This window comes from Calonectris borealis, chromosome 7 (assembly GCF_964195595.1).
Source record: "Calonectris borealis chromosome 7, bCalBor7.hap1.2, whole genome shotgun sequence".
Taxonomy (NCBI): domain Eukaryota; kingdom Metazoa; phylum Chordata; class Aves; order Procellariiformes; family Procellariidae; genus Calonectris; species Calonectris borealis.
In genome coordinates, this window is record NC_134318.1 from 26,963,532 (window position 1) to 26,982,099 (window position 18,568).

General features: G+C 36.9%; 1 protein-coding gene across 2 annotated transcripts in view; it reads left to right on the top strand.

The window, feature by feature from the left end:
- Positions 1-18,568, top strand: part of DNTT (DNA nucleotidylexotransferase) — a 99,454-nt gene that overhangs the window by 51,554 nt on the left and 29,332 nt on the right. For both annotated transcript variants that reach the window (XM_075154771.1, XM_075154770.1), the window contains exon 9: positions 10,392-10,494. In XM_075154771.1, coding sequence (XP_075010872.1) covers positions 10,392-10,494 — 103 coding nt within the window. The remainder of the gene's footprint in view (positions 1-10,391; positions 10,495-18,568) is intronic.

Sequence of the window (18,568 nt, forward strand, 5' to 3'; positions counted from 1 at the left end):
GGAAGAATTAATCCTCAAGGGACAGGAATTCCAGAATTCCAGATATGGAATACAAAATTTCAGTCAGTTTGTATTTCCATTTCCAGAAATATTCAACACTCAATTTTTATCAGCTTGTGCAAACTAAATCCAGTAGGGTGAATGAAATGCCGGGTACTAAAATCAGAGTCCAGCTACAAAATATTTGTGCAAGTATTTTCCCACACCAGCGCTTCTCATCTCAACAGGTATTTTATCGTACATTACCACCTATATGGCATTAGAAAGAAAAGAGAATGAATTTTGACACTGGCTGGGAACCACTAGTGTCAAACTGCCTTCAAAGGCAGCTAGGATCTAATTCAAATAACAAACCAGGAAAGCAGAAGTTATCCCAAGAAGCCAGATATTCCCATACCCATATCTGTCTTCCACAGAGCCCTGATCAGATCTTGCTTTATTGTTATCCTCATTGCCTCAGGCACGTTACTTTATTTTTGAAAGCCAGGGACTGACTGCGTTTGTGGACCGTGTTAGGATTCATTCACTCGGAGTGAGATAACAAATGACACCCACCATAGATGCTTGCAATGTAAGGTGGGGAGGATCATTCATTTTTTAATAACCTTGGGCAAAATTATGAACTAGAAATTGTAATTATCCATTGCATAAAATAACCTGATAATCTATACAGCGCTCTCTTCCTATTTACCACCCCAGTCCTGCAATGGAAGGCTTCCCTGAGTTTCAATTCTGGAATCAGAGTGATCTATGATTCCAAAAACTACAACCTTTGGGAAGCTTAGTATGTCTTCATGTGATAAATGGGATAGATGAGCCTTCTGACTATCTAATTTGATGAACTATAAAATGGTATCTTGCCTCTGGCATCCTCATCAATCTTATGTCTTCATCATGTTTAAGGTGGAGGTGTAAAGATCATGCACCTGGAGAGCAAGTGAAGCTGGTGGTAGAGTTTGGCACGTTTGAGTGACCCTAGTTTATTCTGGCTGAATGTTCCCTCTTCCATTCTCCCTCCGCTGACAAAGTAATCATCGCACAGTGTGAGTCAGGCTTGCGAACAGTTACTTTTTGCATTCTGCTGCCTCTGCTTGCTCTGTGTCAGTGTTTTTGGGTTGTTAACTTTGGTTGAGCTGCTTTTGCAGTTCAGTGAGAGTTTATTTTCTTGCTACCTACCCTATATGTATGTGAACCACAATTGCATTGACACTGTTGAATCTAAATGTTGTTTTGAAAATGTGAAGCTGACTTGAATATTAAGGAAAACTGCTGAGCTAAAGCTGACAGTGATTTGAAGAACAGCTTATGTGTGGTGTACAGGGTTTAGCTGTTCATTTACGATAGTACGCTGCTACTTAGGTTGTTAATACTTTTTACAGTATTGACCAGAATATGTAATTGAGAGTTTCTGAGGAAATAACTTCAAATAAATGTTACAGCATTTTATTGTAAATGGGAAGACCCTTTTTGTCACAAAAAAAAGATAATTTTCTAACTTTTTTTTTAGCTATTACCCAGTTCTTGTTGCAAATGAAATGAGAATGTTGCAAACATTATCATTTCTTCCATTCCACAAAATCCTTCAGCATGAAATCACTGTTGCAGAAACCCTTGCATAGATATGGTTCTGTTCATTTCCTTGGAAAGTGCCTTGTTCTCTCCTGTCAGTGTGCTAAATGTGTATCTACCAATGTCCTTTTGAGTCAATAGAGCCACTTACTCTAGGTCCAGATTTCAGACCTGAAAGAAGGTCAGAAGAAAGTGTGCTGAAATAATTAATTTCTGATTAAATTCTGAATTCAGTAAATTCACCCAGGCAAAATATTCTAAGAATTTTACTTATTGGTCTACTTTGCCTTTATATTTTATTAAACTGCCAGTAACTTATACCTGAATATGGAACATTATGGAAGAAGGTTTTGAAAACCTGTAGTATTATAGCCAAGAATTATTCTTGGCTGAATGAAATCTGTGACTACTTTTCAATCAGTGGAATTTTTCTCCTCTGGCTGTTAAACAGTCCAGGATTTTACCTTCTATGTAATAGTTGTAGCACTGTCACACTCCAGTACTTCCAGCTTAAAGATTTTTTCTCTTTATAATGCAGTTTATACAAGAAAAATGTGTAGTTCTTCACAGTTTGAGTGACAGTAACTCAGAATTATTTTAATATCTGGCTGTAAGAAATTGTCCATCTCTTGTTCAAGGTCTCAGCAAAGACTGCTTAATAAGCAAATCCACAAGCATGCAGAATACCTGGGATTTGGAATAAAAATTTCTGTTCCTCTTCTGAGAAGGTGCATGCTGGTGGGAGACAGGTAGTAGAGGTACCTTAATCAGGACTGCGGTTATTAGAGACAGAATTACTATGCCATTTCTATTTGGTCAAACTCAACTGATGTCAAATAATAGTTCTACACTGCCAGTACAGTGGGAGCTAAACCAGACCCAGTGTAGGAGATACCTCCCTAGAGTAAAAATACGGCATCAGTATCACAATAGTCAGAAAGAAATCTTTGAACTAGGTATGCTTGAACATGTGTGTGCATGTTTGATTATAGCTGTAATTACATGTTTCGTTATGCATGCACACTGCGGTTACTAGAGTTTTCCCTCAGGAACATGCATTTTATGGTACTTATAAATTATTTGTTTGCTATATCTAAAAGGAGTGATTCTGCTACTTATCCAAGCTTTCTCTGTGCTGCTTAAACAAAAGTTCATTGTTCTATATCACAATTTGTCCATTCCTTCAGCTGTGTGTATTCTTCTGCAACATTTAATCCCTTTTCCATTGCCACACAATCATCACTTCAGCAATTGCATTTGGTCTTCCTAGATGTTTATGCATATTGCTCATTTACATTCAAGGAAATATTCAAATGGCCTCACATATTTTCAAATCACTTGGGGATGTCTGTCTAGAAGCTGTCCTCCCTGCATTTCCCAAATAAAGAATGCAGAGAAGATGACACTTAATTTAACATGTAATGAATTCCCATATTTCTTTCCACAAATAAAGGACTTGTCAGTTTTTTAAATCGGCTTCCAGCATTTTAGCTAGTATCCAGCTTGCTATACAAATGAATTTCAGCTGTATTGCTTTTTATCTGAGCTCTTTGGAAGGAAGGGAGAGTTACATCCTCTGATATTTTGTGCACACTCTCCACATGCTATCTAAGGCCCGCTCTATGTAGTTCTGGTCTGAGATTACTTTTACTGATTTTCCTAGCTTTCTGTATCAAAATGCAACTATACAATAAAATGGTCAGGAAAGTGAGAGTTTAAAAATCTTACCAGTTTTGTGGTGAATATTAGTTGCGTAGCAATTCCTGATGGCCTGATTTTTTTTGCTGTCTTTCCTGATAGCAATCATTCTCAGGAAGCTATTTCACAGCTATGGGTTTTTTCTTATGCAATGTAAAGGCTGCAAATTATATGGGTAAAACATCCATTAACATTTTTAAAAACTACTTCAATCTGCCAAATCTGCATATTACTATTATCATAAATGTACTCTTTTAGTAAATACAATCCAGTTTCATCAGACTAACTCAGAACATTAGCCAATATCCAATTTTAAGAGTTCATATGCCTTTGTCCACAACGAATATTTTCCCACAATTTTAACAGGAATAAAAGGTTCAATCAAATAGAAAGAAGCCTGAAATGTCTATGCCAAATCTGTTTCTGTTCTCCATTATTTGTCCCCACTTCATTATGTTATGTTTTGTGGCAGTCAAATGAGTGTATGGTTTGAAGATTTATTATGTAATTAATTATATGCAATTAATTTGCTTCATTCCAGGAACTCCACATAAATTTATGCTTCTTTATTATTTAATATAGTTGATCAGATGTTGGAAATGAGCACCTGTTAGTTGTTAGTCTTCCAGGTTCTTAAATATATATGCTTGACTTCATGCAAGTGGTTAATGCCTCCAATAGCAGTGGCAGTGTTCTCATGTGTAACGTTTGGTATGCGTGTGTAAATACTGAAGGATTTAGCACATATGCAACCTCATTCAACACTTGTATATAATGCTATCATTATGCCCACAAGAATTTTGTCTGAATAAGGAATAGATAGGATTTGCTTAATAAATGGAGACTTGGCTATGCTGTTACAAAATGAAAAAAAACCAAATTATTTGTAAATTTTCCATCTGTTTTGAGAAACAGAAATACAAGTTGGCCAGCTTGCCTCCAGTCCAGGCTCTGAGAGTGCAGAGCCAGTGGGCCAGAGTCATCTCTGATGATCTTTCTGAGCAGCTATTGAAAACCTTTTTCTTCTTCTGAATATTAAGTGCCTTCTTCCCCAAAAAGAATGTTCAAGTGCCCTTCCTATGACAATTTTGAGAGTTGATTGAATTACAGATTATGGCAGCTGTGAAGAAAGAGTATTTTAGACTGCCCTGGAAAGCCTGATACTAAATTGGATTCCTGGTCCAAAATTTCTAGCCAACAAAGCAAAGTTCACTTTGCATTTCTAATTAGAATTCAGGCAAATAATTTGTTATTTAGCGGACAAGGACAGATCCGAGGTGAATCATTCAACCTGAGAACTGTTTTCACACAGAAGTGAAGTCAGAGTTTTGCTTGAGAAGGATTTGTAAAAACTATTATAATCCCACTTTGAATGAAGTCTGATCCTCTGAAAACACAAAAATGCACTCTGTAAAGCAAAATATCACAGTTACCCATTACCAAATAACCTAAATAAACCAAAGACCAATCTAGTATAGTCTTCAAGGTTTTAAAGTCAGAAGTCATTTTTATGATCATCTAGTACTGCAGTTAGGCCATTCAGTTAATCACTTTAATGGTTTGAAGAACTTCACAGATGACTTTTATCCAAGGATTTATCCTATTCATCCTGGTTTATTCCACAGCAGGGTATCAGTCGGATTCTCAAATGAGAGAAAACTTTTACGTCTATCAGAATATGATTCTAGGAACTTGGAAGCTAACAGGTACATTTTAAAGAGCTATCAGTGGGAAACAATAAGTGAGGTGCACCCAACAAGAAAAGAAAATCTAATCCAGAGCCTGTAAAATCAAGCTAGGAAAGAATTCCAGGGAAATAAAAAAATACCTAGATCTGTGTATTCCTCCTTACCATTCCCATGGTCTCTGAATGCTAAGCAGACAAGAGTTAGAATGTCACTGCAGTAGAGCATGAAATACTTTTAAAAATAAATTATCCATATTGTGAAAAAAGGGAGGAATCATATTGTAGAGCAAAATTATAAAGACCTAAAATAAAGCTGGAGATAGAGGAAGCCAGTGAAGAAAAACTACAGTACAGCAAGCTTAGCTGAAAAATACAGGGCTGTGCGTGTGTACTGTGAGTAATGTCAGACTTGGATACATCTGACCATAGCTGAAGAAAGGGAACTGCTCTTGGAGAAGGGCCCTCACAATTGAAGGGAGCTGATAGAGAAGATGGTGGTGAACAAATCTAGGACTTAGACTCCAGCATTTCAAAGGAGAAACGCTTTTCCTTGGTTAGAAGGCAAAGCCCAGCATATTTTGGCAACACTGAGAAGTCTTCTGAGTAATACTTCTATGCACAATACAATGTCAATAGTAAAGGTAATAATAAATCGTTTTTATGACAGATCCATCCAAAGGTATTGTGCTGTCTGTGATTTTACTTTGATGCCTATATTTCCTAGAAATATGCCTAAGCAGGAGATGCAGTTACTTTGATAAACATAGGCTGTTGATGTTCACTTTGTATTTCACGCACTTCAAGGGCTTGCAAGCTTAAGAAAAGTTTACAGTTTTACCTAATGCAAGCACACACATGGAAATACAGAATCATCTGTATCCACTTGAACTCTGTATAAGCACAAAGATTGCTAAATGGTTTTCAGGGTTTTGACACATAACTCATTGCTGCAAAAAAGTGGTTTAAGCTCCTCCATTAGTGAAGTTTTGTGAGTGGTAAAGAAATGTCAGTTCATCTTTCCTCAACTAAAGTCAGTTTATCAGAATTGTCATTGGTATGGCTTAGCCATTATATAATATCGTGGGATTTCAAAATACTCTGCGCACATACTACTCTAAAATGTCTAATCATGCAGATGTTGCCCTTGTAGAGTAAGACAATATGATTATCCTTTGCCATACATTCATATATTTAAGTTTTAGTCATAATGATAGTTATGTTTGATAACTTGGAATCTAGATTTTGTATTAAAACAAAAACAGCAAAAAAGAAAACTCTAACAACCTTAAAGATAATTAATTGACTACAAAGAAACACTTACCAGCTTTATACAAGTTTAGTCAGCCAAGAATTGAACACTGCTAATTAACAGTGCTCTGTCTTTTATAGTCTCCAGGCTTGAATAAATTATTAGGTTAAAACCCAAGCTGCAATTTCTGTTCTGCAAGGTGCTGGTTTTCTTATAGCTCCAGCCCAACAAGGATTTAGGTTTACATTTAAAGAAAAGAAAAAGAAGATGTAAGCGGACCTGAATAGCAAATCCAAAACTTGAATCCATCTCCTTTCCTGTTCAAAGCCTCAGAAACCTGAACTCCCCAGTCATGTCCCCGATTGCTCTGCTCCTAGGGGCACCTACGCTTTTGCTTTATAACAGCCCCAGCATTTCCAGGTATAAGCAAATAATTTCCCAGATCCTGCTTATGCTCAGGTAGAATCTAGAAACTTGACAGATTATCACTCTCATTTCACAGGAGGCCTAGAAAATAGACAAGCTCTGAGCAACTCTCATACACATTAGGATGATGTATATTATTCTTTCTAAAATTGCAGCTGTTTTTATTTTTAAAATAGCACTCAAATTTTATATAAAAGTCTTGTGATTAGAGTATGTAGGCAGTGGCATGCCAGAATCAAATCCCTTCATCTCCCACCATCCATTAGTGTGCTAAAATCACTAGCCTGGGTGGATTTATGCCACCCCGCAGTATAAAATAGGAGATTTGTAGAGCCAGGAAGAGAATGTGATGCAGCATACTGACTAGGACGTGCATTTAGAGAGGAGAACTCTTAAAACTCTGCTCCCTGCACCAAGCACTGGCTCTGTAGAGGAGAACTCTTAAAACTCTGCTCCCTGCACCAAGCACTGGCTCTGTATTATGTATTTAACAGCCAGTGGATGACAAATAACTTGTCTGTGAAAACATCAAACAGTGTTCTCCTTCTGGGAGGAGTGGTTTTAATCCAATAGCTAATAACAAGGAAGTAAATAACCTGTGGACGCTGGCATGGACCCAAAGGCTATGTCCGAACTCTGGTCCTGGAACTGTACCCCAGTGGAAGGCGGAAGGAGAGGAGACTGAGGAGATGCCTTCCTGCGAAGCAGGAACTTTGCCAATATTCCTAACTGAGAAAAATAAGGCAATAAAAAGATGAGGAATCACTGCACCAATCACTGGGCTACCAAATGCAAGACAAAGCCAGGCACTGGTAGCATCAATTTGATGATTGTTTTTCAGAGAAAGTGTTTGTCTTAATTTTAAGTGAATGATGCTTAGTTAACCCCCTTCAGTCTCTAGATCATGATGGAGCCCATCTGTAGCACTGTGTAAAGAACCTGCTCTCTTGAATGGAATGGGGTTTGAAAAAGACCGCAGCCTGCAGCGTTCCTCTTGGCGAGTGTCAGGAGTGAATAAGAGATTGAGGTTTCATCTCTGAGGCACTTAATCAGGTGATGAGTTCTGGGTTTTCATATCCAGTTGGAAGACCAGATGACTGGCACCACGGTGTTTAACTTGTATATAATCAAGTCCTGTATCATATCTAGTCTTTAGGTGTATAGCTAGCTTCAGCTTCAATGAACTGTTGATGTCCATATAAACTTAACTGTTGATAAACAAATATATATGTTTATGTACTTCCTAAGCTGGGAACAGAGCACGCTGGCACTATCCCATCCTATGTGCCCTTTATGTAATTTTATGAATACCCATGGTTGTATGTATACACACACGAATATATAAATACATATGTGTGAAAAGCCCTACTCTGCTGAAATCAATGGCCATGTTCCCTTCAGCTTCAATAGATGATGGTCTGAATCTACGTGCACTTTACTGCATCTTTTTGCAAGATTTACAAGCCATGAGCAATATATATTATACAGCTTTTTAATTTACTAGATTGTTTTTCTATTTTAAGGAAGGTAATAAATTTTTCTAGGGTGAAATACATTATTTGGTAAAGAGTATTAGTGGAAATTAGACTAAATGTTCCAGTAACAGCCTGACGAATTCAGTCAGAAATTAATCCAATGTGAATTAGTTCAAAGAGAAGCTGAAATATAACTCTGACAATAACAATGATTTTATATTGTGTGCTCTTGTGTGAGATTTAAACACACTAACTTCACAAATAAAAAGCATTTCAATAAATGCTCTCTGTCCTGGGAAATAGATGGCCAGTGAAATACCTTGGATTTCTTGGGATTTTATGTCTGGATTGATGCAGGATTTTGTAGATGTGGTTAACCTAAAATACGTTTGTGTTGAGTACCAGAGGAAGAATCGTGAATCAGCTCCCAATTCCATCAGCTTCCAATTTTTTCCTTTGATTTTTTTTTTTTTAAATAATTTTAGGCAAGTTTTCTTATGCCACTTTCTGCATCTCTAAGATAGGAATAGTAAATTCCTTCCCTTTGAAAAAACATTTTGAGACATGTGAGTAAAAAGTGCTATGTAAGAGCTTTGGATTATTATGGTAATTTAAGAGATAATGAATGTCATCCTACAAAATAACTCAGAAGGTGTTACATGGAATACTAAATGTTTTTTAACTTCTTGAGTTTGAATTGCTGTTCAGTTTCTAAGCCCAGACTGATGCTTTGTTTGAAACTTCTTTTGAAATCATTTCCACCTGTTTAAGCAGTTTTGACTTTGCTGCAGACACGGCACAATAGTTGCATTATAGTGAGTTAGACTGCTTGTCAAATGTAAAACCTAGATTTTCATTTCCTTACATCTTGCTGCTAACACTCTTCAACTACCCATCAGTTAGATGATTTCCTGTCATACAAATGGCAGTTGACATGTCTGCCAATCAGTTCTCTTCCTACAAATTTCCAAGTTTAAGAAATCAGATTCAGTTTTATGCACTATTTTAAGAGAATGAACTATTTAATTACATACAGAAAAGCAAATACTTTGTTTTGTACACTTCCCATTTTCACTGCTTGTATAACAGTTCACAAGTTCTCTGAATACTGGACACAGTGTTGAACTGAAACACACCTGAGCTATAACATCATGTACCCTTGTGAACATCAGCAAGAGCAGACTTTTCCCAAGAACATAAGCAAAAAATTTGGAGATGCACTACACTTAGGTGCCACTACTCCAGATTTCAGGTGCCTACTCCACCTCCTGCATACTGCACCTCATTGCAGAAATATCTCCTCTGCTCCTTTCTCCTTGGGCCTGATTACAGCCAATAAATAGATGTGTACGCCGTCCCTGTTGCAGTATTTAGACCAAAATGAAAACCTTGTATTGGTTCTGCAATCCTCAGATAAATTTTCAGATGTTCTCAAACATTTTATAATTCTGAAGAGAAACATTCCGATAGCATGCTTTTGCCTGTTTTCCAATGATAGCTACATCATAATCTGACTTAGGTTTAACACGTTTGGTAAGTGGATGAAAGGCAAGCTGAATGCTTAGACTTAAATGAAGAAAAACAAGAGGTTATGACATAATTTTTCATTAAGAACATTTACAATTAAACTTTATACATATGGATTTAATTGTGAAATCCTTAGTGGGTGTAATAAACAAGCTTTAGTCACATTAAGGCTGAACTGTTCTCAAAAAGAAAATCAAGCTCAATCTCTGCAAAAAGCATTGTTATATTTTAAAAGAGAAGAAACATAAAATACTCAGAAATTTTACGTCTGCCGTTAAAAGAAACAATAAAATTCTTCACAATCACAGTTTTGTTCATTAAAGTGTCCATCAAAAGCTAAAGAAGAATATTTAAGCCTGCAGTAGTCAGACTGGCAAGTTTATCTGCTGTTACTGTACTGGATTCATAATATGTACTACAGTATTTAATTATGTTTTTTTTTATCCGAAGATGACTGAAACCTTCTTTTCTGGGACTTAAGGGGAAGAGAGAGATTTAATATCACCAAATGGATCTGCAGTATCTAGTTGAACAACAGAGAAAATACATCAAAAAGCTTAAATTATTGCTTAACAAAGAACCCTGACAGACCTGATAAAAGAAATAGAAGATTCCATTTTGATTATGTTTCAAGAAACATTGCTATCACTTTATGCTGCAAACTCTTTTTATAATGCAGCAAAAATATTCTCTTCGAAAGTAGTGTGAAATTCAACAGGAACTTAACTCTTTCAGTCTTCTTGTTATTTATTGCTTCTAGGGGTAAAAAGATTGGACATGATATAGATTTTTTGATCACCAATCCAGGACCAAGAGAAGATGAAGAACTTCTGCATAAAGTTGTTGACTTATGGAAAAAGCAGGTATGAACTAAATAACATTTGGCCAAAAAAGACATATTCTAACAGCACTGAATTAAGCCTACATAGTGCTTAAAGAATGTTGACTCCGTTTTACAGATGACTGCAATATTTTGAAATGAATATAGCTCTATTTGGTTATTAATCACGATGATCTAGGTGCACCCTCCAGCTCTGAATGCTAAAGTTGAAGGTTATATCAGAAGTACTCTACACACATTCTGTTATATCTTACCCTAAGAATATGCAGCTAGTCAGAGGTAAGAAATCAAGCTAGGTGGAGTTTTGAGTGACACATCAAAACTGGTTTTATACTTTGAAACAAAACTGTATTTGTTTAATTAGTCCTTGAGATGGGAGTAGGTTCTCCCAAGGGGAACTACTTCAGGGAACTCCAGCTGTAAGAGTAGCGGATTTGGGCGACCTCATGGTGTGAGGTAAGCAAGTCTGAAAGCTTAGGTACCAAAGTCCTGGAATTCTGGCTTCCTTTCAGCCCATAGATTAGCATTTTTCCTGGCTTCCATTGGAATATTATCAAAATTGACATAGTCTTCTGTGATGTCTGGGTTTGGAAGAATGCACATATTTTGCAGAGGAATTATACATCTAAGGATTTTGTTTTTTTTTCTATTCAGCTTTCTTCAGTTTCAAGCAGCTTTAAAGTTAGAAAAGTCTGAATTATAACAGGTGCAGGTACCTCAAAATATTCCCGGGTCAGAAATATAGTATGTTGGGAATAATAAGCTTTTTTTTCTTCTCCTACCTTTCTGGCCAGCTAAGGTATTTTTCAACATTTACTACCTGTACTGTTCAAAGGAACTGAGTCCATTTCAACAAGTAAAAGCCCAACACTCTGTCTGAGGTGAATCACCAAATGCCCCTCTGCTAAGTAAAGTCAGCTTTCAGTGCAGATTGCCTGGAGAGAATGCTTTTGAATTGATTCTTGAACTACGTACTTTAATTAATGTATCATGGGTTAACATGTGAAAGACATTAAAAACATCGAACCAGACAAAAGCTTATCTGACTGTATAAAGTTATCAGTTTCAAGGTGGTCAAAACCTTTCAACTGGCTTTAATGGAAGGGCTTCAAACTTGTTTTTTCCTGGTAAAATACCACCTTAGCTGAATTCCTCTTCCTTCAGTTGACTTTTGGTCTTTGAAATGTTAACAGATTATTATTATTTTTTAGATTTCTGTGACTTCCATCCTAATTCTCTATGGAAAGTCTATGTATTGAAGTAGATTGCTAGCAGGTATAATTTATCATACTCCAATGAAAAGCAACGAAGCTGTGGCAATTAATGAGTGATGAGGAGCTACTCTATTTTTATATTTTTATTATTTATGTAAAGTTTCTTTCTCAGTCATTCTACACCCTTTATTCTGAGAAAAGTTGCATTTCTTTTTGGAAGCTGTCCTTTTACCTTCTTAAGCAGACTTGAACCTCTAGGAAGCCGTGTGTGGGTCCTCCAAAAATCCTGTTAGTTATCACACAGCAGAAAGGAAAAGTGATGACAGGCTGAGGCTAGAGCCTGCCCCGAGTGCAGCCTTTCATTCCTTCTCCCGTTCCATCACACTCCACTTACATTAATGAGAACAATGGCTGTGATCTGAGAAGTCTGGCAACTGCTGAAGCTTTTCAGGTCACTCTGAGCCGCTTTCATTAAATGGAATTGAAAGGAAAGAAATAGAAAATAAATTGTTCTTGCTGATTTTTTTTTTAAGGATAAAATTTGGCAGAAGTGAGTGCAGGGAGAGTATGGGAGGTCAAGGGTGGCCAAGGATTTGATGAAAAGATTAGGATTCCTCTAGGAATCCCAGCATGAAGAAAACACCAGAAGGGGAGATGCACAATGGCTGTAGAAACCAAGCCCAAACAAGCTGGGGATTGTTTAAAGCTATGGACAAATATTTTCTGTTCTGTTTGTCCTCCAGAATTTTTATGGCTTATATTACCAGCTATACTGCCTCTATGCTGTGGCAGTTGTAATATACAGGCTTGTACTGGCACTACTGAAAAATAAGCTGCCAGCAAAATCAAAATGCAAAAAAGAAAGAGAGGAATTATACTCCTCTTGCCTTTTTATTACCTTTGATTTCTAAGGGGGAGGGGGGAAACACAAAAAACCTCCCAAACCTAAAGCACTTTTATACTTTTTCACAGTACACCTGTCGTCTGCTTCACAGCTTTCCACTTTTGTGCTACTGCTTCAAAGCCCAAATTCATCAAAGAACATCACTGAGGTCACGATGTTGACTTCCTTTCGGCAGCTCTTAGTGAAGGATTCTGCAATATTTAACGTCTAAACTATGGACCTCAGCCTTATTTAAATAGTTTAAAAGGGCCTTTTTCTTAGCTGAAAAGTTTAATGTAACAAGATCCTTTGAAAGATGTTGAAAAGTAAGTGGTTAAATCAACACCATCATGCTCTTTAATGCAGCATGACCAGGTATAAATGGGTCGACGAACACAGAACACAGAGTCTCCATTGAGCTTCAAAGTAGAGTGGCAAACGAAAAAGCTGCAATGCAGCACACGGGTTATGGTTTTAATGGTTCCAAAAAGCTTCATAAAGAAAGTAAGAAATTACTTCTGTGGGTTAGAGCTTGGAAGTCCGTGGGCAAACAGGCTGAACCATCTGTGTTGATGCAGCTTCATTCACATACTGTGTAAAGACATTTTCATTTTTTGCTAAAAACCTATATAGCTATATTTAGCACTGTTCCTGTTGTTACATATGTACTTTCAACAAAGGAAGAGATACCGTTACTACAGGCATTCCTGCACTCTTCATTTTTTCCCTTTGTATTCATGTGAGTATAATGTTGCATTTTTCTTTTGGCTTTTAGGAAAATGAGGAATGTAGATGCTTGCCTGTGCTTACTTATTTTAGTATATTAGTGGTCTGGTTTAGACTCCATTATTCACCCTTGCTGAGGTGAACAGGTCAGGAAGGGGAAGGCTTGATGTCCCATTAAGGTGGATGGTGAAGAGCAAGTAACTGGTCTCACTTTTTCATTGCTGGAAACAGTTTTTTTGTAAACAGGGTTCACAGAACAGCAGCACATTCATTATCGAGTGACATCTGGATTTTAGCAGCAACAAAACCTGTTTCTAAGACAAGATACAGAAACGGTTAAGAGGCCGGAACAAAGAGCTTATTTTTTTCAGATGAACGCTCTGCCCATAAGGATGTAGAGCTCCTTGTGAACACATATTGTTGCACCTTTTGACTCAATGCATTATGAATTTTTTGTTGCATTCTGGCTCAGCTTCAGCAGGAGCTGAGGACATTCTTACCTAAAATAGACTATTGCATGGTGGTGGTTCGAGCACTGGACATGTGAGAACTTGGCTTAAGTTGCTTTAGGTAGAGAATGGGGCTCAATCTGATTGTCCTGCTTGTGAAGTTTTTGCATAAAGTAGGCAGAAGTGTTCAATTTCCTGCTATGTTTTAAGTGAAGATCCAGGCAGCAGTGGCATTTCTTATGACATCTGGTCTTTCTGGTGTGTGTTGTATATCTGTATGTGGGTAAGTATGTATATATATGTCCCTATCTATCTATCTATCAATTTCTCTTGCTCACCAGTGAAAATGCTTATGGCATAGAGAGAGGGAAACATCTTCACTCCTGGACTTCGGTGCTGGTCTGTCCATTGCTGTCAAAACCAGGCTGTTCAGGACATGTCCAGAATTAGACTATTCCAATGTACAGGGAACGTCAAGATGAAAAAGGAACCAAGGCAGCTGTGTGGCTATGCAGCAGCTGCAAAGTTTTGTATTGTTGATCAAGCCTTTGATGCCATTGCTAATGATTCCTCACCCTAACAGGCCTGACTGCTCCCAGGCATCAGTTCCTTGAGCTGTTCCACGTTATAGAATTCCATCTGTCTCACCTAGGTAGAGATTTTTCTGAACTTACATACCTACATCCTATTTTGGATTAGCTATAGATATTGCACTGAAAAAAAAAATGCAGTTTCACTTTATTAAACCATTTTAGAAGGGAATTAAGAGCAACAACATAATACATTTCAGAAGAATATACTGGATTACATTTTCAGGTTGCATAAAATGGTCCTACTTAGCTTTAGCAGAATTAATCCAGCTACCAACAATTATGAAAAATGACAGCTTGTAACATTAAAAATAGGATAGGATTTCATTTAATTAAAAATGACAAAGAATGCTAATGACCATATTTGGATTGATTTTTCAGCTATTGATTACATATTTTTCTAAAAATTCACACTTTTCCTCAGTTTGATTATGGATTTACTCCAATATCAATGCTATTGATGTGCCAGCACTCAGTCTATTTAAGTAAAAGTGCATAATCATTCTAAAAAGGGAAAATTGTTGTGGGTGTTAACATAACTGCCCTAAAAAAATACATTTGGTTTTGATGGTGTTGTAAATTTGAGAAATGAAAATGCCCACATTTTAAAATTTGATTGTGTAAACAAGATCTACAGCACTTTATGGTGTATAGATCAAGCTGAAATTTGCAAAGAACTGCAGATTCCCTGACACAGAGTAATGAGAAGGCTGCTGTTTTGCAGCTAGCAGTAGCCAAAATTTCACACAATCTTTGTAACTGACTGCCCCTTCAGGCAATACTTTTTCAAAATGTACAGAAGTGCCATTTCAGCTTTACTTTATGGGGTAAGCGTGACGTCCAGTGCCTAATCAAATTTGGTTAATTGGAAACATTATCCCAATGGATCTGACCTAGGCTTTGGCTCCTATTTAAAGGTGATATCCTGGCTTTGAATCAGGTTTCAACTGCTTGTTGAACTCAGCACTTGTGTAATTGTTGCCTAATTGCATTTTTTTTAAGCGAAGTAGATATTTACAGTGGTCTACATCCTCTCATGCTCTTCCTATTAGCTTTAGAAATTGCCCAGCCAACAAACTATGAAAAAACACTACAGAATGACCCAGAAAGAGGTAGTCCTAAAATATCTTTCTAGTCACACTTGCTAACCGTGGCCAACTGCAAATACCTAAAATGTATTCAAGTAGAAGACATGGCCTAGTCAGCAAGGGACAACAGCAATAGGAAGGCTTCAATAATGATTTGTTATAACTTTTGCTTGATGTTACATTTCAGGGACCCCAGGGAGTGTTCCCTTGAAGTTCCTAATATGAAAATAGGATGAGAAAAAAAAGAGAAAAGGGACCCATTTTTAAATGCTGTGGTTTAACAGGTAGAATTTGTACTCTTCAAGCAGCTGAGAGATCTCAAAGGGAGGACCTTGAGTAGGTATCCAGGATGACTTTAGGTAAAGGGAATTTCTTCATTTTCAATGTGGTTAATACAGCAAAGACTGACATGTCATTTCATTTACAACTATATATTCCCGTAATGAGTAGCAAGCTGGAAAAAATGACTCTGAAAAATAAGTAAAGCTGATGCAGAAGAGATCATCTATAAGATGATAACACAGCTAAGTGTTATATTGAAAATATTGATGAAGCAGAGGATACAGTGTATGACTAAAAGTTAAAAATGAATGTCTTAAAAGGCCTGAGCATGTTATGTCAAGGCCAATTTATCTATTACAGACACACAGGTAATACATAATCGCATCTCCTCAAGAGCTTACAGGCTAAAAATCCAAATATGGGATACTGGTGGCCATGTGCAACTGTCCCCAGATTTCACTGAGACAAAACACTCACCAGGTGCTCATCTGCTTGCCCGTGAAGAGAGAAACCACTGCAGGCTGTGGAATCTTGCTGGATTTCTCGAGCGATCAGAAAAAAAAAACCTACTAAGACTTTCCACCTACAGTAGGAATTCCATTCCTTTTGTAGTCCATCTAAAGATGGGCTTTAATTCCTAATTTCTTGCAAAAAAACTGAGGAGATTTCAACTTCATTTGAACAAAGAGGACACAAACACTGATATAGACTGTGGCAAATGTGCAAATCTGGTGATATGAGCACACTGTCTACAAACAGCATAGGGTACTGGAAATGCAGGTACTTAGAACCATAAAATAAGACTTTACCAAAAGTTAATCTAGTTAGGATTCTGCCTAGGGAATTAAATTATTTAGATTAATTCTGGGATATGCTATGTAATGCCCCAAATCTCAAAGGAAAAAAAAGAAAATGAAGCAAAAGATGAGAAAGCACTGATGCTAGAAGATTTTTATAGACAATGGGAAGAATGTCAGTGCTTAATAAAAGCTTGAAGTCATCAATTAATGGTCAATGATCAATGAGATTAAAAACATTTTTTAGCATTAAAAGCAACAAAATTAACCTGAAGGCAGGCATAGTTTCATCAAAAAGAGTGAGATAATAAGCAGTTACACATTAATATTCAACAGCTGTTTTGAGTCTATATTTGGAAATAGCAAGCGTCAGTGCCTTGTGACGTTGGGGTAAAATTAAGAAAAAATTACTATCTCTTTTAAAGATGGATGTGAGAGAGCACCTGCTAAAATTAAGCATTTTAAAATCAGCAGACTTGGAAACTAGTAATCCAAGAGAATGAGCTACAGAAGGAGTGTTCTTACATTAGTTTATAATAAATCTTCAAAATCAGGAAAAAATTCCAAAGAAGTGAAAGAATGTCAATGCAAGTCAAATTGTTATCATTAGAAAGATTGGCCCATAAAACAGCCTGTGACTGATTCCCAGTAAAATAATGGGATCGTTAATTTGGAACTATCATCAATAAAAACCTGAAGGCTTATAAATATAATAATACCTATCACGGTCTCTTCATGGAAATCATATCTTATGTGGTTTTGTTATGCTTTTTTTTGGTCAGAATTATAGCTCTGAGTGATAAAAGTAATTTTATTCTTGGAAAGTATTCTCTAAGGTATTTAACATATTATCATGTAAAGTTACCACCCTTGCACTATATAAAAGAAAGAATCAAAACTTGGTGTTTAATATGGGGATATTCTTCCAAATATCAGTTCATTGTTACCTGTGTTCATGAAAGGTCTGACCTGGAGACCATTGTAGTTAACCATTGACAGCCATCAAATAAAACCATTTCTATACACTCTTAGCTCAATATTGCAATTTAAAAAAAAACCCACAAAATGAATATGATTCTTTACCATTTATTAAGGGATATGTTAACTAAAAGTCAGGAGGCATTCTTTTTTATGGTGAGACTAGTATAAGAATTCCAGAGGAAGGAGAACATGTGGACATTTGAGGGAGTTCAAAGGAGAGACAAAAAATTGATCCAAGGACCTAAAGAAATCCTGATGATGGAAATTTTAAGAAACTGAGTCTATTCATTTCATCAGTGAGAAATCTGAGAAGTGGGTTTGATCAATGTGTAGGTTTAAAGAAATGTAAAAGGAAATATGGAAAGACATGTGACAGTTGTAGTCTTGTTGATCTTGAAGATGAAAACTAATGAGCTTATCTAGTCAGAACATGAAGTTAGGAAGTTCAGCTTAGTAGTTTCCCTTCTAGTAATAGCAATGAAGCACCTGACAGACTATGAAGAAAGTGATTGATGCACTATTGTTGCTAATCTTTATAACAAAGTTAAATTTCTTTTGCAAAGGCAAATCTCAGAAGTCTCTACTTTCTGTGAAATCAGGAGCTCAGAGGAGGCAGTCACAGTGGTCTCCTATATTTTATGAATCTATAAAAGCTAAATAAAGGCTGAGCGTACCAGGACTTAGGCATACATCTAAGTGTTTTCATCATGTGGAACCACTCTCAGAAAGCGAAATCTTTTTGCCAGCTGAGCCCTCCTGCTAGAGATGGCTTCAGTGACACTGAGCATTGTTATATTATTATGCATGAAGCTCCATTTCTATTCTGAAGACTCAAGAATGACTGAAGAAAGTGGTGTGATGGGCAGTATCTGCTTTATTTCTTTGTTATTGTGCATTTGATATTTTGTATTCTTTAAAAAGGATGTGCTGGGCAGCAGAGAGAGGGATGGTGCTCCTTGTCTTGTCCCAGGTGCTGTGCTTTGGGCGATGAGGGGTTTTCTGGCTGGTGAGGGGAGATTGCACTTCACCTGAGGGCAGCTGATCATGCAGAGCTCTAAGAAGCTTTGGGAGTGCAGGGTAAGTCTG